The 25,583-nt window shown below is 42.7% G+C and overlaps 1 protein-coding gene across 1 annotated transcript in view; it reads left to right on the top strand.

The window, feature by feature from the left end:
* Positions 1–25,583, top strand: part of TICRR (TOPBP1 interacting checkpoint and replication regulator) — an 82,850-nt gene that overhangs the window by 46,792 nt on the left and 10,475 nt on the right. Inside the window, exons 6-19 of the mRNA XM_075858181.1 lie at positions 208–341; positions 547–732; positions 3,600–3,751; positions 3,833–3,930; positions 4,020–4,110; positions 8,101–8,180; positions 10,776–11,009; positions 11,112–11,199; positions 12,002–12,083; positions 15,049–15,189; positions 15,946–16,036; positions 16,776–16,837; positions 22,094–22,228; positions 22,317–22,447. Of these exons, the coding sequence (XP_075714296.1) occupies positions 208–341; positions 547–732; positions 3,600–3,751; positions 3,833–3,930; positions 4,020–4,110; positions 8,101–8,180; positions 10,776–11,009; positions 11,112–11,199; positions 12,002–12,083; positions 15,049–15,189; positions 15,946–16,036; positions 16,776–16,837; positions 22,094–22,228; positions 22,317–22,447 (1,705 nt within the window). The remainder of the gene's footprint in view (positions 1–207; positions 342–546; positions 733–3,599; positions 3,752–3,832; positions 3,931–4,019; positions 4,111–8,100; positions 8,181–10,775; positions 11,010–11,111; positions 11,200–12,001; positions 12,084–15,048; positions 15,190–15,945; positions 16,037–16,775; positions 16,838–22,093; positions 22,229–22,316; positions 22,448–25,583) is intronic.

The raw sequence follows: 25,583 nt of genomic DNA on the forward strand, positions 1-25,583 counted from the left end.
GTCTCAATAAAAAACCACTCCAAAAACGTCCGTATTACGCACTTTGCTTCAAAAACGGCTGAAAATCAGGGGCTGGTTTCCCTTGAAAACAGCTCTGTATTTTACGGCCGTTTTTAGTTTGCCGTGGAAACCTATCCTGTGGAGGATAAACTATTTACACTTAGAGTAACAAACAAACCAGTTTTCTGTTTCGATATTTAATTGCAGGTTGATAAGTGCAGAAACCTATGATCAAGATGACCAGAAAAGTGATCAAGAAGTAACACATTACCTATCCGAGTCCTACCAGAAGAAAACTGAAGAGTCTGGCAATACACTACAGGGGGAAAACCAAAAGAAGCGTATGTTTGTCATACTCCTTGCATTATTTGTATACTTTTACACTTCTTTTCTTTTTGATTAATTCTTATGTAGGTGCCTTTGTTAACCTGCTAAAAAGAAAAAATGCAATCAAATTTCTTGGCTCCACTTCTGGGATGTGCCTATTTGCTTCATGACTGGTAATTGAAATAGAAAGCTGAATGTTTATATGTATTATATATTTAGGTCTTCCTCGTACTCCTGTGAGACAGAAGATGAAAACCATGCCTCGTGCACTGCAGATGTTAAATGCTGCTAGGTTAAATTCAAAGGCTCAGAAGTTACAACCAGAAGGTGCCCCTGTGGAAAAGAGTTCCCAGGCAAAGAGGAAATCGTCCGAGAAGCCTGATGGAAAGGCAAGAAAGCCAACAAGTCAGTGACTCCTCGTACTTATTCAAATGTGATTCTATGCCTGACAATATTAATGTTCATACTAAAGGGGTTTATCAGTAACTTTTATAATCAAGAAATGACTGGCAACACAATCACAAATTATGCAACAAATGCCACACACACACACCTATGGCTGATGATGGTTCAAAAGAGGAAAGAGTGGTGTATATCAGGCAAATAATGCACTCAAATACGATCCATAGTACAAGAGCTATGTAAATTTTTTATTTTTTTTGTATCCACATGCAGAAACACAAGAAAATCAATTAAGAACATTAAACCGCACTAAGGCCCCATGCACACGAACGTAAAAACGCCCGTAATTACGGGCCCATAGACTTCTATTGGCCACGGGTACCTTCCCGTATGCTTATGGGAAGGTGCCCGTGCCGTTGAAAAATATGGAACATGTCCTTTTTCAGGCCGTAATTACGGCACGGGCAGCCCATAGAAATCGTAATTACGGGGGCGTTGCTTGGCGACGTCAGGGGATAGTCACTGTCCAGGGTGCTGAAAGAGTTAACTGATCGGCAGTAACTCTTTCAGCACCCAGGACCGTGACTACCACTGGAGTTAATAGTATTAAAAGTTAACTTACCTGCTACTTCCTCCAGTCCGGCCACCCAGACCAATCACCAATCACAGGCTGCAGCAGTCACATGAACTGCCGCGTCATCCAGGGAGGTCGAACTGGATGTCAAAAGGGGGACGCGTCACCACTACTTTCAATCGCTGCGGAAACTCTGCTCGAAAGGACAGCCCCTTCTCTCTTTCCAGCACTGATAGAGAGAAGGGACAGCCGATTAGTGCAGAGAAAACGGGTCCGTAAATACGGGTGGAATACTGGTGACACCGGACGCGTATTTACGGGCACAGGTCCGTAAATACTGGTGGAATACAGGTCGAATACGTGTGACAAAGGACCCGTATTTACGGGAGGAAATAAATACGTTTGTGTGCATGAGGCCTAATACAGTACATAAATAATGCAGGGGGTGTGGTATATACCATAAGTAGTGCCCGCCCAGACCAGATCTCTGTTAACGTAAAACACAGTATAAATCGAGCATAAGAGGCACATACAATTTGGGATCAAACAAGAAAGTATTTTTTTTTTTTTTTTTTAAATCGAGTAACTTTTTATTAAAACAAACAAAATTTTACACAATACTAGCGCATTCCACCCCCTACAAGCACTTATAAGTACATGCAGTGAGAGAAACACACACGTCTAAACTAGGGATGTCACGATACCAGAATTTGGACTTCGATGCCGATACTTCGTTTAGTATTGTGATTTCGATACCAATTTCAATACTTTGCCAACAGTAATAAAAAAAAAAAATGCTTCCGTTTTCTGATGAATTCCGTGTGATGAATTTTGAACGCGCCTCACATTAATAGTTATTAACCCCATCATGTTTCTCAGTCATAATGGGTTAATGTGCGAGGTACATGATGGGGTTAATTACTATTAATGTGAGGCACATGGAGGTTAAATTCATCTTCGCGCCTCACATTAATAAGTGATAGAAAGCCGTGTTTATTTTATTTTTTTACAGCGTACACGTCATAAATGATGCAAAAAAATTGTTGTGCGCGCCATTACTGAATGTGTATATTTTATGTATTGAGACTTATTTTAATGTTTAATGTAAAAAAGGTGAATGTGTATTTTTTTTTAAATTTAACAATACTTTGTTTTTACTTTATTTTTAAACTTTAATGTAGTGACATATATCAGATATATGCCAGTACATTAGCCTGTGGACGGATAGCACACAGGCTGTTGTTAGGACATACCCAAGTATGCCCTAACAACAGGAAATATGGTAAGACAGACCTGGGGTCCGTCAATAGACCCTGGGCTGTCTGCCCATATATGGTATGGCCCTCGATTGCGTCACAGGAATTCCCTGTGACGCGATCCACGGGCATCCCCCCTTCTCATTTTCCCCTGAATGCTGCAGTCAGCTGTGATCGCAGCATTCAGGGGAATAACGGCGGAGATGAGAGGTTTCTCTGATCTCCGCCGTTAGAGCGGGGCTGCGGCTGTGTAATACAGCCATTGCCCCGCTCCTGATATAAGTGCGCGCGCGGTCAGCATAAGGAGGTGCGGCCGGCGCTGCACTAATGAGCGGCGGTTCAGGCACTGGAGACAGAACATGGGGGTGTTTTGTAGAGCGCCCGCCATGTTCTGTCTTCAGTGCCGCAGATCATTAGTGCAGCGCCGACCGCATCTCATTATCCTGACGGCGTGAACTTATCATTACTCAGGAGCGGGGCAGTGACTGTATCACACAGCCGCAGCCCCGCTCCCATACATTCATGTATTACTATACTCAGCTGTGCGGCTGCGCAGCTCCGTATCGAAATACAGGAAATAGCGGTATCGAACAGTTTAGGGATGCACAGTATCGAAACAGTATCGAAGTTTCGATGCACCGTGCATCCCTAGTCTAAACATAGCCCAACCACCTCCCCCCCCCCCCCCCCCCCCAGCCCGGTGCGCCCGATAAGAAATTTCCTGTCGATCCGCATGAACAATTTTATCATCAAAATTCAACCAAGAATGTATTTAATCAATCCCAATAAAGTCGAATAGTCATGTGCCTAACCAAAATATCAGAAATTCATTGGGTTAAGCAATAGGTATCACTATTCTGCCAGGGTTAGAGAAAGGGTCCACAGAGTGCCCACGCATATCACCACAAGAGTAGCTTCCTCAGGGGTTTATCGGTAACATGACATCTGGCTGTACAGCCATCTTAGAAAAAAAATTGGAGATATATCTAATACTCTTAATATCTTGACTACAGTTTCGTGTAAATGCCTCTCTTTTATAGGTTTCAAGTCGGAGGAGGAGCTTAATTCCTTTTTAATAGAGGACTATAATAAAATGGTGTCCGGCGAAGACAATTCGTTGCTTTCATGTGTCAGGAATACTTTAACCTCCATAAAGTCCTACTTGAAATCAGCCAACAGCAAACCTATAGAGGTGAATATCAAATTTTTGTTTCCATAATCTTAAAGTAAGTGAAGAAGTGGTTGTGAGCAGCATGTTTCTTATATTCTGCAGACGGACTGCACGGACAAAATCAAGCTCCTGTTGAAGACCAGCAAGATGATCAGACAATTTTATGGGCAAAATCAAAACAAAAAAGCTAAAATTCGAGAGTAAGTATATATGCTGCTGCTCCACCATTTTGCAATTGGTAATCCACTTTGTTTTTTGTTTTATTAAATATTTGTGTCTTTTATTTTAGATGTCAAATTCAAGCTTTGCTCAGACTGGAAAATTGTGTACAGTGTCGTTTAGTGCAAACTAATGAAGATGAACTGGAGCAAGTTGAAGAGGTAACTTCAAAAGATGATGAAATGGGCTGCCTGTGTGCTTTTCTTAGCCTTAAGGCTGGGTTCACACGACCGGGTCCCGCCCGAGCCTGAGTGTCGGCCGGTAAAATCGGCCATTTTGCCCGGCCGGTTTGCATAAAGTTTTGCATCCGGGCCGGGCAGATCTGGACAGTGACATCAGCGGCAACTCCTGAAGGGGAATCCCCATGTGTTCGGGGATTCCGCTTCAGGAGTTTCCCCTGATGTCACTGCCCAGATATGGACCGAGACATCAAGCGCTCTTTCTAGGAGCGGTATGCCCGAAAACACAGGGATTCCGCTCCTTCAAGGAGCTAAAGTGGGGCTAGCACATAGCAGAGCGGGGAGATACCTCTCTGCTCTGCTATAGTGGCGTCACTACAGTAGTAGCAGCAGCTGCTAGCGGTGCCATGGAAGGTGTCGCCGGGCTAGGGCGCTTTTAAAACATGCAGGGGAAGGGAGCCAGCGCAGCGCTCCCTTCCACCTGCTTTACACCCCGGCCCTGCCACACAGCGTACAGCCATTCGTCCGAATGGCATCAACTCCTCCTCCTCACATGCACTCTGCGCTGTGAGGAGGAGGAGATAGATAGCAAGCGACGGAAAACCCGGCCATCACTCGGGACACATTCCGGTGATGGCCGTGTATTACCCGGCCCCATAGACTTCTATGGGAGCCGGGCGGCCGGGTACCCGGCCGAAAATAGAGCATGTCCCATTTTTTGACGCCCGGTTTTCCCGGCCGTCAAAAAAACGGTCATGTGAATAGCCCCATTAGGGGTCTATTATTCCTAATGCAGCCAGGTGACGGCCGATTTATGAACGGCCGGCACCCGGCCGGGAAACCCTGTCGTGTGAATGAGGCCTAAGGCTATATTCACACGACAGTGGAAAAAAATGTCCATTAAAACTGATCAACTGTCAGTTTTTCATGCCCATTTTGCATCCGTGTGTCTCTAAACTTTCATCCATTTCCACTCGGTTTTGCATCCGTTTTTCATGGCCGTTAAAAAAACTGATGAATTTCATTGGTCGGGCTTTTTTTGTCCCAGCCCCCTGAAAACATCCAAAGGAAGGTCACACAGACTCCCTGTGTAGGATGCCACACAGACTCCCTGTGTAGGATGCCACACAGACTCCCTGTGTAGGATGCCACACAGACTCCCTGTGTAGGATGCCACACAGACTCCCTGTGTAGGATGCCACACAGACTCCCTGTGTAGGATGCCACACAGACTCCCTGTGTAGGATGCCACCCAGACTCCCTGTGTAGGATGCCACACAGACTCCCTGTGTATACACCCATAGGATAGTTAAAAGAACGGCCGTCACAAGGACGTTTTCACTGTCGTGTGAATAAGGCATTGTTCAAAAAGTACAGATTTGCAATAGATTTTTAAGCCAAAATTGTATCCAGGAGAGTAGACATAAGGCCTACCTTTTATACATTCTTTTTAGGTTCTGTTTTTAGCTTAACATTATATTCAAAATCTGTAGCAAATCTTCACTGTATGAACAAGTCCTTAAAGAAAGGTTTTGTTCCAACTTGACAATCCCTGATCATAGGTCCATTTTAAAGACAATATGGTAGTCAGAGGGGGCGTCCCTAACTCAGCCCTCTTTCTATAAAGCGCTTCTGGTCAGCGTTTGGGGAAGGGTTATTTTAACCCCTTTGCACACCTGGACGTGCCATTGCATCTGTGTGTAGGGTGTGATGTTTGGAGCGTTCTCCATATGCAGAGGGTGTCGGCTGTGTTTTACAGCTGACACCCGGACCGAACAGCCAGGAACAGGGTCGCGCTGTTCCTGGCTGTCTAACCCCTTAGTGACCTGCCTATTTTATGCCTTAATCACCAAGCTATGTTTTTTTTTAATTTTTCCATCGTCCAATTCAAAGAGTTAGAACTTTTTTATTTTTGCGTCTACATAACTATATAAGGTCTTTTTTTTTTTTGCGGGACAAGTTGTATTTTTTAATAGCCTGATTTTGGGGTACATAAAATGTATTGATTAACTTTTTTGGGGGGATAGAAAAAAACAGCAATTTCACCACATTTTTTTGCGTCCTAAATTTACACAGTTTACCGTGTGGTTTAAATAACAATAACTTTATTCAGCGGGTCGTTACGATTGCAACGATACCAAGTTTACATAGATTTTGTATGTTTTACTACTTTTACACAGTGAAAACCCTTTTTTTTTTTTTCTATTTATTTGTTTCTGCGTCTCCATATTTTCTGCCGATGCAGCTGTATGAGGGCTTTTTTTTTTTCGGAAGGACTTGTTGTTTTTATTGGTACCATTTTGGAGTTCACCGTGCGCGTTAAATAATGTAATAACTTTATAGTTGGGGTCGTTACGGACGCGGCGATACCAAATATGTGTAACATGTTTTTTTTTTTTATAATAATAAAGCATTTTGTAAGGGGAAAAAGTGGGTTATTCATTTCTTTTTTTTATTTTTCCATACGCTGCAATACTTTTGTATTGCAGTGCATTAGTGCCTGTCTGTGTAAAACGGGCAGGCATCTGCTAGGTCATGCCTCTGGCATGGCCTAGCAGGCATGACTAGTGGCAGACTTGGGGGGCCTTTATTTGGCCCCCCACCGGCTGCCATAGAAACCACAGACACCTTGCTATCCCTCCCTCTCTCCAAAACCACTCCGCTGCGACGCTCGCTATTGAGCGCCGCATCTGAGGGGTTAAACGAGCAAGATCGATAGGGATATCGATCTTGCCTGTCAGAGCAGGGCTGCTCTCAGCTACCTCTGAGAACAAGGAGATTTAACGGCTCCCTGCTCTATTTATTTCGATGCAGCGCCGTAAAAACACTAATGGGCGGTCACTAACTGGTTAACTCTTCAGATGCTGCGGTAAATCGCGACCGCAGCATCTGAGGTGTTGAAAAGAGGTTGGCGGCCCCCTCCGACAGCTCACAGCCACCCCCCCCCTGCAATGAGATGGGGTAACGATGGTTGTCATGGCAGCCCAGGGGCCTAATGAAGGCCCCCAGGACTGCCTTCACTCATAAATTTTAACAGGGCTTAACAGTAGCCTGTAAAAATGACAATATACTGCAATACAATAGTATTGCAGTCTATTGTACCGGCGATCCAATCGCTGGTTCAAGTCCCCTGGGGGGGGGGGGGGTAATAAACTGGGGGGAGATTTAAGTATTTAGTAGTGAAAAGAAAAAAATACTAAGATCGGAAAAAAACTTTTCCCATTTTTCCTCTAAAATAATGTCAAAAGTAAACAAAATTGGTATGTTTGCGTCCCTAATATTACAATATAGCGTTATTTAACGCGTGCAGTTGACAGTGTAAAAAATGTAAACTGTTTTTTAGTCAACTTGACTCTTAAAAAAAATATAATACAAATTGTATGTACCCAAAAATGGTACTGAAAAAAAATTGAGCAGTGTGGCGGCTTATAGATAAAGAAAATAAAGTTATGGCTTTCAGAATGTGGCGAAACGAAACAATTTATTTATGTTTTTTACAAAAGAAGTAGTAAAATAAAAAAAATATATATAAATTTGGTATCACCGTAATCGCATTGAGCCGCAGAATAAAGTAAAGTTGCCGTTTTTACCGCACGGTGAAAGCTGTAAAAATGAAACCCAATAAAACCTAGAGGAATCATTATTTTTTTTCCAATTTCAGCCCGAAAATAGTTTTATCAGTTTCCCAGTACATTATATGTTTTTTTTTTAAATGCTACCAATAGAAGCTACAACTCCTCTTGCTAAAAATAAGCCCCCACACCACTCTTTTGACAGAAAAATAAAAAAAGTTATGGCTCTTGGAAGGCAGGGAGTGAAAAACGTAAATATAAAAAAAATGGCTCAGTCCTGAAGGTGTTAAATTGTCTAGAGGTTAATAATGAAATACCGATCTTAATATCCCCTTCAAATACTACGTGTGGTCTGTTAGTTGTGTACCCAAAAGCGTTTATTTTCATTTCTTTGTTTCAGATTACAGATATGCTCCGAATTATTTCCTTGACAGAAGATCCCTCATATTTGACCACGTTTTTGTCAGGAGTCTTGACAGAGTATGTGCTTATGGTTATTTGTACTGCTGTAATATGCAGCTGACTGCTTCACTCTATTGCAATTTATTAACACATTTTAGTCATAGTTTCTTGCATGTAATACGTCCACACAATTAGAACGTTCTGTAGAAGCCACTATCTTAAGGTCCTCTTAGACGGCTCAATACTGGCCGTGAAAACTAGCGCGATCGACGACACAGCACGTCGATCGGCACTCGTTGGCTCCATTTCCAAGGAGAAATTGTCGGCAACATATGGGGACGACCGATCGTTACCATGCATTTTCAAGGTGGGAGGCAGGCTATTGTGCATCAAGGATGTCTGGCTCTCACGTTCAGATGTTTGGGTGCAGGAAGTCGTATCCTCTGGGTACAAAATAGTTCTTTCAGTGCACGCTTCCTCGGTCGCCTTCCAGTGAAGCCCTTTTTTTCAGGCATTCGTTTCTGAGTCAAGGCGTAATCTGCTCTGTTACACCAGATCAGAGAGATTAAGGTTTTTACTCCAATCTCTGTCGTTCCAAAAAAGAACAGGTCACTTTGTCCTATCTTGGAACTCAAACGTTTGAATTCTTCTGTCAAGTTCCCTGATTTCCACATGGAGTCCCTGTGATCAGTGATCATCTCCAGCGACCAGGGGGAGGTTTTTTTTGTGGGGTCAAGTACCTCTCTGGTCCCCATTAGCCCAATCCCATCGGTGTTTCATGGGCTTTATGGTGTGACACCCCCCCCCCCCTCCCCCCCCCCATGACCAATTTCTGGTACTCCTGTCTGGCCTGGCAACGGCCCCATGGATCTTCATCAAAATCCTCTCTGTGCTTATGGCCCTACTTGAACGACATTAGAGAGGACATTTCAGGGAGGACAACCTGACCAGTCTCCAGATAACCCTGTATACTCTGTATACCCTGACTAGATTCAGCTGGATATTCAACCGCTCCAAGTCTTGCCTGTCCCCTTGTTAAAGGATTACCACATTAGGTATGATGTTCAGCACCCTGTCGGTGAGTGTGTTTCTTTCTCCAGATATGGATGAAGCTCTCATTCCTGCCCTCTCGGCAGTGCATAAACCAGGGGTCGACAATTGGGTTGCAGATTTCCTCAGTCGCAAATGGGACGACCCCAGGAGAGCCCCCAAATATGCTCCGGGTGGAGCAGGCCGGATGCAGACTTGATGGCGTCCAGGTTCAGCCGCAAATTCCCTGATTTATATCTCGAGTTCGAGATCCCGATGCATGCGTAGTTGATGCTCTAGTTGCTCCATGGGACCAATTCAACCAGATTTATTTCTACCCTCCTCCTACCCCTTCTCAGGAGGACCAAGGCTGTTCCCACCATCCTTGTGGTTCTGGTTTGGCCGCATCAATGTTGCTACGCTGATGTGGTGCCTCTGCTTGCCGATGTTCCCTGGCCATTTCCTTTCTGGCCTGATCTGCTCTCTCACTGACCTTTTGTAACCCCCCTAGCCTAAATTTTCAGTTGCTACGTTAAATGGCATGGCTGCTGAAGCTTCAGTTCTGAGAGCACGGGGCTTGTCGGAGCAGGTAATCCGACAATGTTAAAGGCCAGTAAGCCTTCATCTGCCCGCATTTACCACTGTACTTGAAAGAACTACTTACGCTAGTGTAAGGATCGGATTCTTCCTAACTTGGTTTTTCTCTATGCAGGATTCTGTTTCTCCAAGAAGGTCTTGCCCCAAGTTCCCTTAAGGGTCAGGTATCTGCTTTATCTGTGCTCTTCAACAGACCACTGGTGTCCAAGTCTGATGTTAGGACTTTCTTAAAAGGGGTTGCTCACGCGGTTTCTGCCTCTCTGCTCACCCACTTCTACATGGGACTTGACCTTGGTTCTGGCCGCTCTGCAATTAGCTCTTTTTAAACCACTATGGGAGATCTTCTTACATCTCCTGTGTTCCTTATTGCGGTGACCTCTATCCAGAGGGTATCGGAACTAACAGCCCCGTCTGGTTCCCTGCTACATCAGGATAAAGCGGTGCCATGTACAGTGCCTTTGTTGTCCAAGGTGTTCTCCTTCCACATTAACAAGGATATAGTCTTACTGTCCTTCTGGCCGTCCCCGGTTTATCCCAAGGAACACTCCCTTCACTTTATGTTGTCCGTGCCTTGTGGGTTTGCTAATCCCACGCTTCCTCCTTCCACAGGTCTGATTCCTTTTATTGTTCTGCAAGGTCCTAAGTAGGGTTTGTCGGCCTCCTAAGTCTACTATCGCCCACTAGATTTGTTTGATTTATTCACGAGGGATACCGGTCAAGGAGAAGGGAACCACCATTCCAGATTATGGCCTATTACACTAGGGCGGTTGGGGCCTCCAGGACAAACAACGAATCCACTATAAGAAACAAATGGGAGGGAGCTTAGGATATTGTGGATCTGACGCTTGCAGAATTGTGAATGCAGCACTAGATTATAATGCCTTGCAATGTATCTACAGTTTATGAATGTTTTTTGTAGATTCTGTGTAGAATAGTGTCCAATGGTGAACATACTTTAAATCACAAACTGTAATTATTTAGGTATTCAACTTTTGCATGCCAAAGTTTAATTAACTGCGCCTTTTAATTTCTGTATTCTACTTGCAGGTACATAGGGAGCATACCCAGAATCTTGGCAGAGATCTATTTTTGTCTTGGAACACAGATTCCAGAAGAGTTGAAATTGGTTCTTCCTGTAGATGGAGATGACTCCTTTATGCTAGAAGGGAAAACTCCCATGTATTCTCAGCCGTCTATCTCAAGGGTTCCAAGTGTGCCTCAGGCTGCAAATGAAGAGGATCAACTAGAAGAGCTTCGAACCAGATCAGCCAAGAAAAGGCGGTAGGCTTCTGTTGAGTGTAGTGCGACTATAAATAATTATTTTAACATTATATTTTGTAACCTTTAAACCTGGATAATTTTTTGTCATCTTTGGTTCTAAAGATCAAGCACTATGGCAAGACACAGAAGTATAGCAGAATCCTCACAGAGTTTGAGGCAGATTGAACTTCCAAAGAAGCTACTTAATAGGGTAAGAACCACATAATGGAGTAATTTTTAGCAAATGAGAATATGCATTTTGACACTTGTCCCTAACTTGTTGTTGACCCTCTGTTCACACTTCACCCATAGGCTAGGGCCTAAAACAATTGGTCCTGTACCCAGCCTTTGGTGTCCGTTATTTGAAGGATCAGTCACCACTGTCATTTTCGTTCTGCACCTATGACGGATTAGAGCAATTGAAATTAAAAACGCCAATGTCAACTTATTCTGTGCATCCTCCACAGAGAACGGCTTAAATACCAAAATTATAGCTGCTGGTAGCTTCATGCATTTTAACATGCTGTTCTTCCATAGGCATTATGACAAAGCAAATCAGTTTTTCCCTTTTTTTTTTTGCCTTTTATTACATGCATCTCTACTATGAGGTTCATATGACCGCATGCCCCCCCTCCCTCTGATCTGACATAGGCAGTGTTTTTACTATCTACATCAATATATAGGTCTTAACTGGCTTGAACGGTGGCAAATATGTATATGTGAACATTGATGTGGAATATTTGAATCCCTACAAGGTTTCCAAGATGAGACTGCATCTGATAGAAATCAGGACATGTTAATGGACATAATAATGCTTTAGACCTTTAACTTCCAGCATTGGGCTGGTGCAACACAGCATTGCAGTAAAATATCAGTATGCCAAGTTTAGCATAAACCTAGCGCTATATCTTTGGACTTCTATACATTTCTTCTGCTGTGGCTCAGTTTAAGTACAACAAAGTGCAATTTCTTTATTTCATTGTATGATTTTCTTTTATTTTTATTTTTTTTAGGAGAGCTCTGGTGTTAATCCTGTTGTAATGGTCGAAAGATTAAAGTTACCTTTAACCGCACAGACACAGAAAGATGGTGAAGGTAAGGAGTCATTCTTTACATTGTATCCCCTAAATAAACAAAAATATTTCTGGTAGGGGTTGTGCCAAGATAGACATTTATGACCTATCCACAGGGTAGGTAATGAATGTCTGATTGCTGCCCGCCGCCCACACCTATGGCTATAGTTACGACCTGCAACTACATTCAATGTTTGCGGGACTAACGTAAACAGCAAAACGCTGTACTCGGTGGTCTCTGTCAGTCCCGTAGGCTTTGAATGGACAACTAAAGATGCCAATGTGTTGGCGAAACATGTCATGGGGGGGGGGGGGGGCATGCTGTCTACATTTTAACAAGTTTCTGCTCAGCCTTGTGACTTGTTGATACTAGTGGCCACCAGTTCAGCTGTCTATTTATGACCTAATGCAGTATTTGCACAACCTCAGATTTACGCTGTTAATGCTATTTAGCATCCTTAGGAAATATCATTACGTATATATGCTAATATACTGTACTATTTAGGGTCATATATTGGTAGTCGATTTATGAATTATTCAAGTTGCTGTAAAGCTAACGGCAAGGATATGTCACTTATTGGTCTGGGCAGCAAGTGTATTAAATTTAAAGAGGCTCTGTCACCACATTATAAGTGCCCTATCTCCTACATAAGGAGATCGGCGCTGTAATGTAGGTGACAGTAATGCTTTTTATTTAAAAAAACAATCTTTTTTCACAACGTTAGGAGCGATTTTGGTTTATGCTAATGAGTTTCTTAATGCCCAAGTGGGCGTACTTTTACTTTCGACCAAGTGGGCGTTGTACAGAGGAGTGCATGACGCTGACCAATCAGCATCATGCACTCCTCTCCATTCATTTACACTGCACTAGCGATATAGATATATCGTTATGTGCAGCCTCATACACAAGCCCTAACGTTACTACAGTGTCCTGATAATGAATACACATGACCATCCAGCCTGGACGTCATGTGTACTCAGAATCCTGACACTTCTGAATCTTTTTTTGTGAGATTCCGGCAAGTGAAACCAAATCTCGATTTCGTATCCGTTGCTGGAATCTCACAAAAAAGAGTCAGAAGTGTCAGGATTCTGAGTACACATGACGTCCAGGCTGGATTTCAGGTGTATTCATTATCAGGACACTAGTAATGTTAGGGCTTGAGTATGAGGCTGCACATAGTGATATAGCTATATCGCTAGTGCAGTGTAAATGAATGGAGAGGAGTGCATGATGCCGATTGGTCAGCATCATGCACTCCTCTGTACAACGCCCACTTGGTCGAAAGTAAAAGTACGCCCACTTGGGCATTAAGAAAGCTCATTAGCATAAACCAAAATCGCTCCTAACGTTGTGAAAAAAGATCCTTTTTCTAAATAAAAAGCATTACTGTCACCTACATTACAGCGCCCATCTCCTTATGTAGGAGACAGGGCACTTATAATGTGGTGACAGAGTCTCTTTAACATTCTAAAAAGTGCACACTTTTTACTTACTAAATCAATAAATAATAGAAGTTATATGTTAATGTGGTAGTGAGGGGTCTCTGCGCCTTTATGGGCTCAATCCTGCATGTCAGACACTCAGGATCCGCTGTCACTGAACCAGTCAGTCCCACAGACCTGACGGATACAGGTTTCAGCACTAGATACAGCTGCTCTCTATACAGTATACAATGCTCCTGTATCTGAAAAAGTAAAAATTATTTCTAATAGAAAGTTGTACTTATACAATATTTTATTTTAAAAAATAAAAAAATTTCAAAAGGTGTACATAGCCTGTAACCTCTCTGCCTCAATTCGATAAATGTTTTGATTTTTCCTTTCTTTAGTTGTGTACATGAGGAACAACACGATACCTGACCATTATATGACTTGTGTCCTCCATTCTGTAGCAATTTTCCCCTCTACAGCTTATATCTCTAATTCTCTAAGCTAGTGGGCGGAGCCCAACTGCTACCATATCTATATATAGAGCATGGAGGAGATTATTCAGCAGTACTGAGCAGTGTAGCTGGAAATCCAGCATCGGGGTGAGGTATCAATATTCCCAGCAGCCTATGTCTCCTCTCTGTGCCTGCTCCCCCCACTCTCCATAGACTTGTATTGACAGGCAGTGAAGAGACACGCCCCCACTTTCTGTAATCTGTTTCCTCTGCTCTTTAACGAAGGATGGATTTTGCTTGACAACAGGTGGTGAACAGCAGATTACAGGAAAAGACATAGTGGCAGTAAATGCACACAGAATTTGGATAAAAAAAACAAAATTTTAACAGGCCTCATGCACACAATGCTAATTTGTCATCTGTAATTATGGAATCCGTGACTGTGGATGAAATTGCGGACCCATTCATTTCTATTGGCCACGAACACCTTTCCGTATATTTACAGATGTGTATCCAGGCCGTAAAAATGATCTAAAATGTAGAACATCTCCTATTCCTGTCCGCGACTGCGGCACCGACTTGCCCATTGAAGTCTGCCATTGCAGACGGCTACGGATGTGTAGCCGTCCGATCCATATTTGCGGACAGTAAGAACTATTACGGTCGTGTGCATGAGGCCTAAGCAAATTACAAAGTTCATCTGCATCAGGTATAATATTAGATTAGCACAAGTTGTTTGTGCTTATCTAATATTATACCTGATACAGATGATTGATTATATTGATGGCCGTAGTGTAGTAATGTCTATATTTCTTGTTTTTTATGTGCAAATAAAAAAACAAAACAAAGCTAAACATAAGAGTTTCAGATCTCTATAAAAATACAAATTGCAAGACTCCAATTAATTATCAAATGACCATATATTAACCTTTTACAGTTCGGTTCGTTATAAAACCAGGACTGTGCAACCACTCACTGTTGGTTTGTGTGACCGGCTATTCTGCTGCTGATGAATAGGAGCGGTGGCACCAGAAGAATTTACAAAGGACTTTACTGTTCTTTTTAGTAATTTGGATCCTCTTGTTTTGTTTTTTTTTTTAGCTACGAAAGTAAGAAGAAATTTATTTGTCCAAGATAATTGCTCTCCCACCAGGAGAGGCAGTAAGATGTCACGGAGCCAGTCTGTATCCGCTGTCGAGGGCCTGAAGCATAAGCGCTGCAAGAGTCATGATAGCACTAAAGGTGACTTATTACAAGTTATTTATGTTTTGTTCAACTGCTTCCTTCTTATTCAGTTAATTATAAAGGTCTGCCTAGTAAATCCATGTTAGTAGATCCTTGGAAACCAATTTCACTGAAAATGTTCTCAGTTTGAGACTTGTTCCTGATTTTTAGCTGTATTCATTAGAAAATAAAGCAGCCTGTTTTTTTTTTAAATCGTGTTTTTCCTCTATAGTAATACATTAGGGAATCCTTCAGATAACCAGTGCAAAAATGTTCTTGGTCTGCTGCCGAGTCTTACCACCACTGGAGATCAGTGTATGTACAGTCGTTTTGACTGCTTAATTTGCTGTATTTTGTAACGACTGAATCCCGAGTGGCATGGGAGTAATATGATTAAACTAGATCTAATTCAATAATATTACTGACTTGGGTCCATCTAGTTTTAGATGTCCTGTAGGCTAGGACCCCTAAATCCACCATTTCAAACTACATTTTATCTGTCTTCATGCTTCCCATTATATTGGAGCATACCCTAACTTTGATAGGGATAGGAGTGCATACTGTAAAAACAGTTGGTCCAGAAGCATGAATAATCTTTATCCTTTTGATCTAAATCGTCTACAAGAGTGGTTTATAAATAGTGTGCACTCCAGGACAAATATTACGAATAAAGTAATATATTGTAGCAGATATACAGGATTATAATGCAGCATTTACATGGTATTTAGCATATATGTATTCACTAATTTAAGCTGGTTTCTTTCTCATTTTTAGATCATTACAAACTACTGACAAAGAAAGTTACAGAAACGCCGACACACAAACAAATGTCTAAAAGACTACTTTACAGACAGATTAAAGGCCGGTTAGTGTTTTTTTTTTTTTTTTGTTTTTTTTTTTACGTTAACCCGTTAGTGACCGCCAATACGCCTTTTACCGGCGGCCACTAACGGGCTTTATTCTGATGCATATGCCTTTTTACGGCACTGCATCAGGATAAAGTAAACAGAGCAGGGAGCGTCAAATCTCCCTGCTCTCAGCTGCCAGTAGCCAGATTACATGTTTGTGTATAAATATCTATGGGTCCATTTCTACATTGTCATCCGTTTCAAACAATGTCAAAGCTTCTTTTGAATTATTAGACTGGAAATGTGATCTCTGCAAGGAAATAATTTTACATGCACAATCACAACTTTTATAGCCATGAATGAGTCTTGACAGGGTGTAAAACTGAACTCTAAAGGAATATCACATAACCATAAAAGGGGTTGTCCTACGAAAGACGTTTCTCGCCTATCCACAGGATAAGTGATAACGGTCTGATTTCTAGGGGCCCCACCGCTGCTGCTGCCGCCAATTATCACTAGAACAGCCCCCCCATTCCTACTCACTGCGCGATCCTGGTGAGAAGGAACTTGAATGGAGTGGTGATCACACATGTGACCCTGCATCTTCATTCAATGTCTATTGGGCTGACTGACACAGCCAAGTACTGCGCTGTGTATATGTGATAAATGTCCTTTGTGGTACAACCTCCTAGGAAAGTATATCCATTCATACTTTTGACTCTAAACATTTGTAAGATTCACTCCTTGCTTTTTCAGGCACAGTGAATCTACATTGAATGTCAGTATTGTTGAAGAATCTCCAGAAAAGGATTTGAAAGGTAACAACTGTTTTATTCTACTATAGAGAATCTGCACCTTAATCTTATCGGTATCAAATAAGTGGTGTGGGTTTTATTAAACCTGAGTAAAGCTGGCCATGCATTGATTTTGAAGGGCAGAACAACTACCGACTCTTTGTTCCTTGTCATACAGCATTGATTGGCAAAGCAGACGATGGTAACCGATTACGTAATGATTTATCGCCTAAAATATGGAAATCTGCTTCTACGTAAAAAATTTGGGGGGAAAAATAAATTGTGCATTAACTTCCACTTTATGGACAAAATTATTAGGTCTCTCCTCTTAATCATTGAATTCAGGTGTTTCCTACAGTCTTATTGCCACAGATGTATAAAATCCAGCACCTCGCCATGCAGTCGCCTTTACAAACATTAGTGAAGGAATGGGTCATTGTAAAGAGCTCACTGAATTAGTGTGGTACTGTAGTAGGATGCCACTTTTGTAACAAGTCCGTTTGTGAAATTTCTTCCCACTTCGATATTCTATGATCAACTATGCGTGGTATTACTGCAAAGTGGAAGCGTTTAGGAACCACAGCAGCTCAGCCGCAAAGTGGCAGACAACGTAAAGTTAGTGGAGTCGCCGAGTGCTGAAGTGCATAGTGCATAAAAGTTGCAAACGCTCTGACTCAATAACTGCAGAGTTCCAAGCCGCCTCTGGTATTCATATCCAAGCAAAAAATGTGCACCGGGAGCTTCATGGCATGGGTTTCTAGGGCCGAGAAGCTATATGCAAGCCTTAGGCTATGTTCACACGGCTTATTTTCGGGCCGTAAACTGCTGAAAATCGGAAGCAGAACGCCTCCAAACATCTGCCCATTGATTTCAATGAGAAAAAATAGTGTTCTGTTCCGACAGGGCGTTTTTTTTACGCGACCGTTTTGAAAAGCGGCCGCGTTAAACGCCCGCGAAAAAGCAATGCACGTCACTTCTTGAGCCGTTTTTCATTGATTTTATAGAAAAAACGCTAGGTAATTAAAAAACCGGCTGACAATCAGGAGCTGTTTTCAGACTTTTTTTAGTAAGCGTGTGAACATACCCTTACATCACCAAGCACAATGCCAAGCGTCGGATGGAGTGGTGTAAAGCACGCCGCCTCTGGAGCAATGGAAATGTGTTCTGTGGAGTGACTAATCACCCTTCTCTATTTGGTGGTCTGACCAAGTCTTGGTTTGGTGACTGCCAGATGAACACTACCTGTCTGACTGCATTGTGCCAACTGCAATGTTTGGAGAAGGAATAACGCTATGGAGTTGTTTTTTCAGAGGTTGGTCTAGGCCCCTTCGTTCCAGTGAAGGGAAATCTTAAAGAGGCTCTGTCACCAGATTTTGCAATCCCTATCTGCTATTGCAGCAGATAGGCGCTGCAATGTAGATTACAGTAACGTTTTTATTTTTTAAAAACGAGCATTTTTGGCCAAGTTATGGCCATTTTTGTATTTATGCAAATGAGGCTTGCAAAAGTACAACTGGGCGTGTTGAAAAGTAAAAGTACAACTGGGCGTGTATTATGTGCGTACATCGGGGCGTGTTTACTACTTTTACTAGCTGGGCGTTCTGATGAGAAGTATCATCCACTTCTCTTCAGAACGCCCAGCTTCTGGCAGTGCAGACACAGCCGTGTTCTCGAGAGATCACGCTGTGACGTCACTTCCCCAGGTCCTGCATCGTGTCAGACGAGCCGGCACCAGAGGCTACAGATTCTGCAGCAGCATCGGCGTTAGCAGGTAAGTCGATGTAGCTACTTACCTGCAAACACTGATGCTGCTGCAGAATCAACTGTAGCCTCTGGTGCCGATGTGGCCGACACGATGCAGGACCTGTGAGTGACGTTACAGATCTGCACTGCCAGAAGCTGGGCGTTGTGAAGAGAAGTGGATGATACTTCTCATCAGAACGCCCAGCTAGTAATAGTAGTAAACACGCCCCGATGTACGCACACAATACACGCCCAGTTGTACTTTTGCAAGGCTCATTTGCATAAATACAAAAATGGCCATAACTTGGCCAAAAATGCTCGTTTTTTAAAAATAAAAACTTTACTGTAATCTACATTGCAGCGCCTATCTGGTGCAATAGCAGATAGGGGTTGCAAAATCTGGTGACAGAGCCTCTTTAATGCTGTAGTATGCTAAGACATGTTGGACAATTGTAGCTTCCAACTTTGTGAGAACAGTTTGGGGAAGGCCCTTTCTGTATTAGCATGACTGCCCAGTGCACAAAGCAAGGTCCATAAAGTCATCGTTGGGTGAGTTTGGTGTGGAAGAACTTGACTGGCCCACACAGAGCCCTGACCGCAACCCCATCAAACACCTTTGGGATGAACTAGAACGGAGATTGTGAGCCAGACCTTCTCATCCAACATGTCTGACCTCACAAACGCTCTTCTTGAAGGAATTGGCAAAAATGTCTACAGACACACTCCAAAATCTTGTAGAATGCCTTATTAGAAGAGTGGAAGCATTTTTAGCTGTAAAGGGGGGGACCAACCCCATATTAATGCCTAAGAATTTAGAATAGGATGTCATAAAATTTCATGTAGGTGTCCCAATACTTTTTGTCCATATAGTGTATGTCAGCTTGGCTATGTCCAATAAGTTAACACATATTTTGTGATAGTGGGTGACTTTAAAATCACTAGTGTATGGACACAGACTTGCAGAAGTAAGGGAATAGTGATGTGTTCAAAGTGTATTAAAACTTAACCTTAAAGGCATATGTACACCATTGAAGCTAAAAAAAAAACCTTTTTTTTATTTTTTATTTTTTTAATTATTTATGGGATTTGAAACAGATTTTTTTAAATTGACTTTTATATAAAAATTTCAGTTCAGCTGTACAGACCGCTGTGCTGGAAGCATTTCCTGCTTGTCTCACGCAGGATCCTACTAATAATGATCACCTCTAAGTTGATGAACCGGCTTTGACGGAACGATGCAGCTATGTATAGTATACATCAGGGGTCTCAAGCACGCGGGCCGCATGCGGCCCCTGAGGCTGTCATCTGCGGGACACAGAGCCGTAGTATAGGCTCTGCTCCGGGACTCTGGAATTCCCTGACATCTCTGTCCATATATGGACAGTGATGTCTAGGGCTGCCCCAGAGCGGAGTCCCAGGCAGAGCGCTAGTATAGGCTCTGCTCCTGGACTCTGTGGTATCCCCTGATATCACTGTCCATATATGGTCACGCGATGTCTGGGGCTTCCCCAGAGCCGGAGTCCCGGGAATAGTGCTAGTATAGGCTCTGCTCCAGGACTCTGTGGAATCCCCTGACGTCGCTGTCCACATATGGACAGCGATGTCTAGGGCTGCCCCAGAGCTGGACAGTGATGTCAGGAGCACAGCTGCAGTCCCAGAAAGAAGCGCTACTAGCGCTCTGCACGGGACTCCAGCTCTGGGGTTGCCCCTGACATCTCTGTCCGTATATAAACAGTGATGTCAGGAGCAGAGCAGGAATCCCAGGCAGAGTGCTAGAAGCGGCTCTGCTCCGGGACTCCAGCTCTGGGCAAGCCCCTGACATCACTGTCCATATATGGACACTGATATCAGTGGCTTCCCCAGAGTTTCAGATCAGAGCCTAAACTAGTACAATGTTCTGGAACACCCAGCTCTGGGGTTGCCCCTGACATCACATTCTGGTCCAGGAGGGTCCCCTGACGTCACTGTGTATGGACAGTGACGTCAGGGGCTGCTCCAGCAGAGGAATCCCTACCGAAAGTGTCGGTAAATCTCTGGCTGGGGATTCCACTCCTAGAGGCAGCCCCAATGATGCCATCTACTGGGGGGGGGGGGTGTCGCAGCACCTACAGAGGGCACTGTGGCACTATCTAAAAAGGGGCTGCCCAATCTTGACATTTGTGTGTCTGCCAACTGAGCCGCCGTACTGCATTTAGCGACACTTAAACTGGATTGTTGAAATAAGCACGTGGAGAAATCTCGCAAATTTCCATTAAGTTTAAACCTAGCGCTATTATTATAGTAATGTAGTATTGTTATAGTAATGTAGTATGGTTATAGTAGTTAAAATAACTAATTGATTAACAATAATTTTGTATTGTATCAAATTTTAAAGTAATGGGGCCCGTCAACTTCACATTTTTTTTTCTATATGTGGCCCACTTAGCTGCCTGAGTTTGAGACCCCTGGTCTACAGGATACATAGAAGCTGTATCTTAAAAAGTAAAAATAAAGTTTAAGAAGTCAATTTCAAAGTTGTTTAAAATAACTTAAAACATTGATTTATTTAAACAAAACATCACATCGCTATTCCCTTACTACCTCACCCCTCCCTATTTCGTATGTTTGATTTTGTGTAGTTTGTGGTGTGCTAATTGAATCACCACAATATGGTGTGCATCAAGGTATTTGGGCTCTGTTCACATCTGCACTGGTCATGTCTGTTCTGCTCAGTCATAGGAGCCAAATAATGAAACTAGATCTTTTGAATGACAGGCACCAGACGGCCCTTGTTGACTATATAATGGGATCCGTCGGATTTCCGTCATAGCGTCCGTCACTTTATCAGACATGTTTGACCAGATCCTAACAGCCTTTAACGCAAATGTGAACACAGCCTTTACTGTGTCTTGACCGCCTATAAACTTGCTTATAGAAGCCTGCACATCCATTATAAAGAATATCTAGCGATCGTAGTCTGTAGTTCCAGCACTGATCTGTTGTAATATCCAAATCTTTGTTTTGTAAACTTATAATATCTTTTTTAACTCTCTCTTATGCACTCTGTACGTTTACTTCGAGGACCTATTACCAAGTCACATAAGTTGAACTGGTTATCTGATGTGAATAGAGCTCTCTCCCTGATTCCATCACGTTTTATGGCTGTTCTGGCAAGATCACGCTGTGCCTGGCAGCTCTGAAGCTGCCTCGTGCAGATTGGTCAGTGTCAGGCAGGGAAGCTAGCCTTACCTCTGGAGAATGAGTGTAGCTCATGCCCCATTGGCTAACTACAGCAAATTAGCATATAATGCACAAATACAACAGGGGGACCATATCTCTGAAATGGGAGGTCCAGGAAAAAAAACAAATGGCGCTGGAAACCGAGAGACCGTGCTTATTCAGGTCACATAACCAGTTCAACTTTTATTACTTTGTTCACTACCAATTTAAAGAGGACCTGTCGCTGAGAAACAAATTCTAAAAATAGCCAGAAAGAAATGTTTTTATTTTTAAACTAACAAGTGCTTCTTACTGATTAAGGTTAACTCTTACTTGCAGAACTTGATGTACGGAGAAGCCCTCGTATTAAGCAGCTGGCAATCACAAGGAGAAACTCTTGTTTTTATGCACCACAGCCAAAATCCCGTAATCTGGAGAGAGTCAACTCTGCCACCCAGCAGATTCTTAGTGGAGGTAAAGGTGGTGGCCTCCCAGAGGTGGGGGACAGGGGTTGCTTCTGACAAAATATGCTGCATTCATGGGTGTAACGTTTCATTTGTAGGCAGTACAAGCCAGCCTGAAGTGAAAACCCCAAAAAGTTTGCTGTTTGGAGAAGTTTTGGGGCTCAATAGTCCTCAAACACGGCGAGCGAGAAGAAAGCTGTTGACTGAAACAGATCCTGGTAGCAATGAGGTAGAGTGGCTGTGTTTTTTTTTTTCCTTTTACTCTTATGAAATAAAAACCTAAATAAAAGGAAGCGCTAGGAGTACCTACACTTTTTTTTTCTCTTACTTTTTTTTCTGTAATTTTACAGTACAAGCGATTTTCAAGAAACTTGGAAATATATCTTATTACAGAAAAATGCCTATTCTCGTATTAGAATCTCCCAGCCACTGATCACTCGCTCTTAATTTACTGGTATAATCCGTACACAGGAATCCGTTCAGTGAGAGATCAGGTTACATCTGCTGCCCATAGGAGACTATAAAGGGGAGGGGGAGAAGAGAGGGAGAGACACAGACGCTGTTAAGCTTCTAGTAAGGTTTAAATCTCACCTTGGTCCTGGGTTCTCAGCTCCACTGCTCATTACTGCTGTATAATGTCCTCCATGCTGCTGCAACTTCAATATGTCTGTCCTGTTGCGGCAGACATGATCAAAGCTAGTCTCCTGCCCCTCTGTAGCTCATTGTAGTGAAAACTGACAATTTGTTATAGAACCGATAAAAGGCTTTTTATTTTTTTATTTTATTATTTCAAATTACATACATAAAACATGTCTTGGTCTCCCAAATATTTTGTATACAAATACCAAAGTTACAATACTTTATCTATAACGCACCATCCCCCTCCACTGTCTCTCATTCCCTAGGTCTGCCCTCCTTTCACCCACAATCTTTCAGGAAAAATTCATATACGTATATAGTTCTCTAATTTCCATTTCTGAGAACAATTTATTAATCATTCCCCCTCCATTTTCCCCTCCCCTACTTTTTTTCCACTTTCATTCAAAGCTCTCCATTCCAGATATATTGGCGATTTTCAATATGCCATGGAAGGGGGTCGTATTTGCAACATCTGGACTTAACCATTTTAACAGTAACTTTTTTTGCCACCAATAAGGCCAAGTGTATGGACTGTTTTAGGATTTTATCTGTAACAATTTCAATATTATGGAATAAACACATCCACTCATCACACCTTCCTTTTATTTTGTTATGTATAATTTATTACAATTTGATCCCAATACTTTCTAATTCCTGGACACTTCCAGAAGTAGTGGAACAGATCCACCGTTTTCCAGCCATATTTGGAGCGTTCCAATTAAAAAAATTGGGTAATGTTTCCCCATCGGGATGTTAAATGCTCTAGAGATCAGCTTCCACTGCATCTCTCCATGATTCCGCTTCTACTGCCTTCACCACCTTCCTCAAACATCAAATTGTTCTACCCATCTTTTGAAAATCTTACCACATATAATGGGGAAACCCGTTCCATATTCTATATTGGAAAAAGACTAAAGTCCCCTTATCCAAACCTAGAGCCTCCTACCAGGTCAGATCTCAATCGACCATTAACCCCTTTCCGACATTTGACATATCCATACGCCAAAGTCGGGTAGGGGAAGTATGGAACGGGCTCACGGAGTGAACCCGCTCCATACGATGCCGGTGTCAGCTGTTTGTTACAGCAGACACTTCAGAGTAGCGGCATCGCGCTCAAGCGCGATCCCGCTCGTTTAACTCGTTAAATGCTGCGGTTAATAACGACCGCAGCATTTAAATCGTTAGAGGGGGTAGCCCCCTCTTTCTAACAGCTCATCGTGCCCCCTGCAATGCAATCGCGTCATACACTTCTCTCCATTTATTTCCTCAGCACATAGGGATCCTTTTAGATCACTATGTGCTGTCTTATACTAACACATTAACGATACTGAAGTGTTTAGACAGTGAATAGACATTCCATGGGATGTCTAATCACAATCCCTGCACTTCGTTAATGTGTCTGTGGTACTTACAGCAGAGCAAGCGTAATCTCGTTGTAACCTGTCATTTACACGAGATTACGCTTCCTCTGCTGTAACTACCACAGACAGAGTAACGAAGTGCAGGGATTGTGAATAGACATCCCGTGGAATGTCTATTCACTGTCTAAACCCTTCAGTATCGTTAATGTGTTCGTATAAGACAGCACATAGTGATCTAAAAGGATCCCTATGCGCTGACTGAATGGAGAGAAGTGTATGACGCTGATTGGTCAGCGTCATACACTCCTCTGTACAACGCCCACTTGGTCAATAGTAAAACACGCCCAGTTGTCCATTGAGAAACTCATTAGCATAAAACTAAAATCGCTAATAAAGTGGTGAAAAATTATCGTTTTTTTTTTAAATAAAAAGCACTGCGGTCACCTACATTATAGCGCCAATCTCCTTATGTAGGAGATAGGGCACTTATAATGTGGTGACAGTCACTTTAACATGTTTTAATTGCACAGTGAATTCCGTAAAAACGGCGTGCAAAAAACCAGGGAGGAATCGCTGTTTTTTTCATTTTCTACTCAACAAATAATTTTTCCCCATTTCCTAGTACATTATATGGCAAAATAAATGGTGCTACGAAAAACTACAACTCGTCCCGCAAAAATCAAGCCCTCCTAGGACTATATCGACGGAAAAATAAAGACGTTATGGCTTTTGGAAGTTGGGGAGGAAAAAAAGAAAATGAAAATCTGAAAAAGGGCTGCGGCGGGAAGGGGTTTTCTACTTTCCAATGACTATTTACAAACACATAGAAAATAGCTGTTAAACAAACTTTCTAATATACTTACCTTTTTAAAGATCTTGAATTGTGCTCAACACCACTCCGGTCACTTGACACCGTCCCCGTCGGAATTTTGGACTTCTGATGACGTCCTGTTCGTTCAGCGCTCTTCTGCACTTCCGGACGCGCGCGCGCACACACTCACTCTTCAGCTGACAAGATCAGTCTTCTGCCGAACTGGCAAGGGGGCGTGTCACTGCTATGGACAGGCTATGGCTAATGCGGTAGCTGTCCGCTGGGCTGTTTGGACTAGGAACTGGGATAATGACAGTGCCTCTAGGAAGTAGGTTTTCACCCTTCCATTTGCCCAGGATCTCCTTTATGGCCCTTACCTGGTCCAACTCATTACTGAGGCTACAGGAGGAAAGACCACTTTACTTCCACAACGACACCAAGTTCCCTCAGTCAGAAGAAAAAGGTGGTTTCGTTCATTTTGGTACTCTGTTCCACGTCAGAGGCAGAACTCGCCTAAAACCTGTCCCTTTCAAGTTCAGAGACCTTCCTTCCGG

The sequence above is a fragment of the Rhinoderma darwinii genome, chromosome 3 (genome assembly GCF_050947455.1).
Source record: "Rhinoderma darwinii isolate aRhiDar2 chromosome 3, aRhiDar2.hap1, whole genome shotgun sequence".
Classification (NCBI taxonomy): domain Eukaryota; kingdom Metazoa; phylum Chordata; class Amphibia; order Anura; family Rhinodermatidae; genus Rhinoderma; species Rhinoderma darwinii.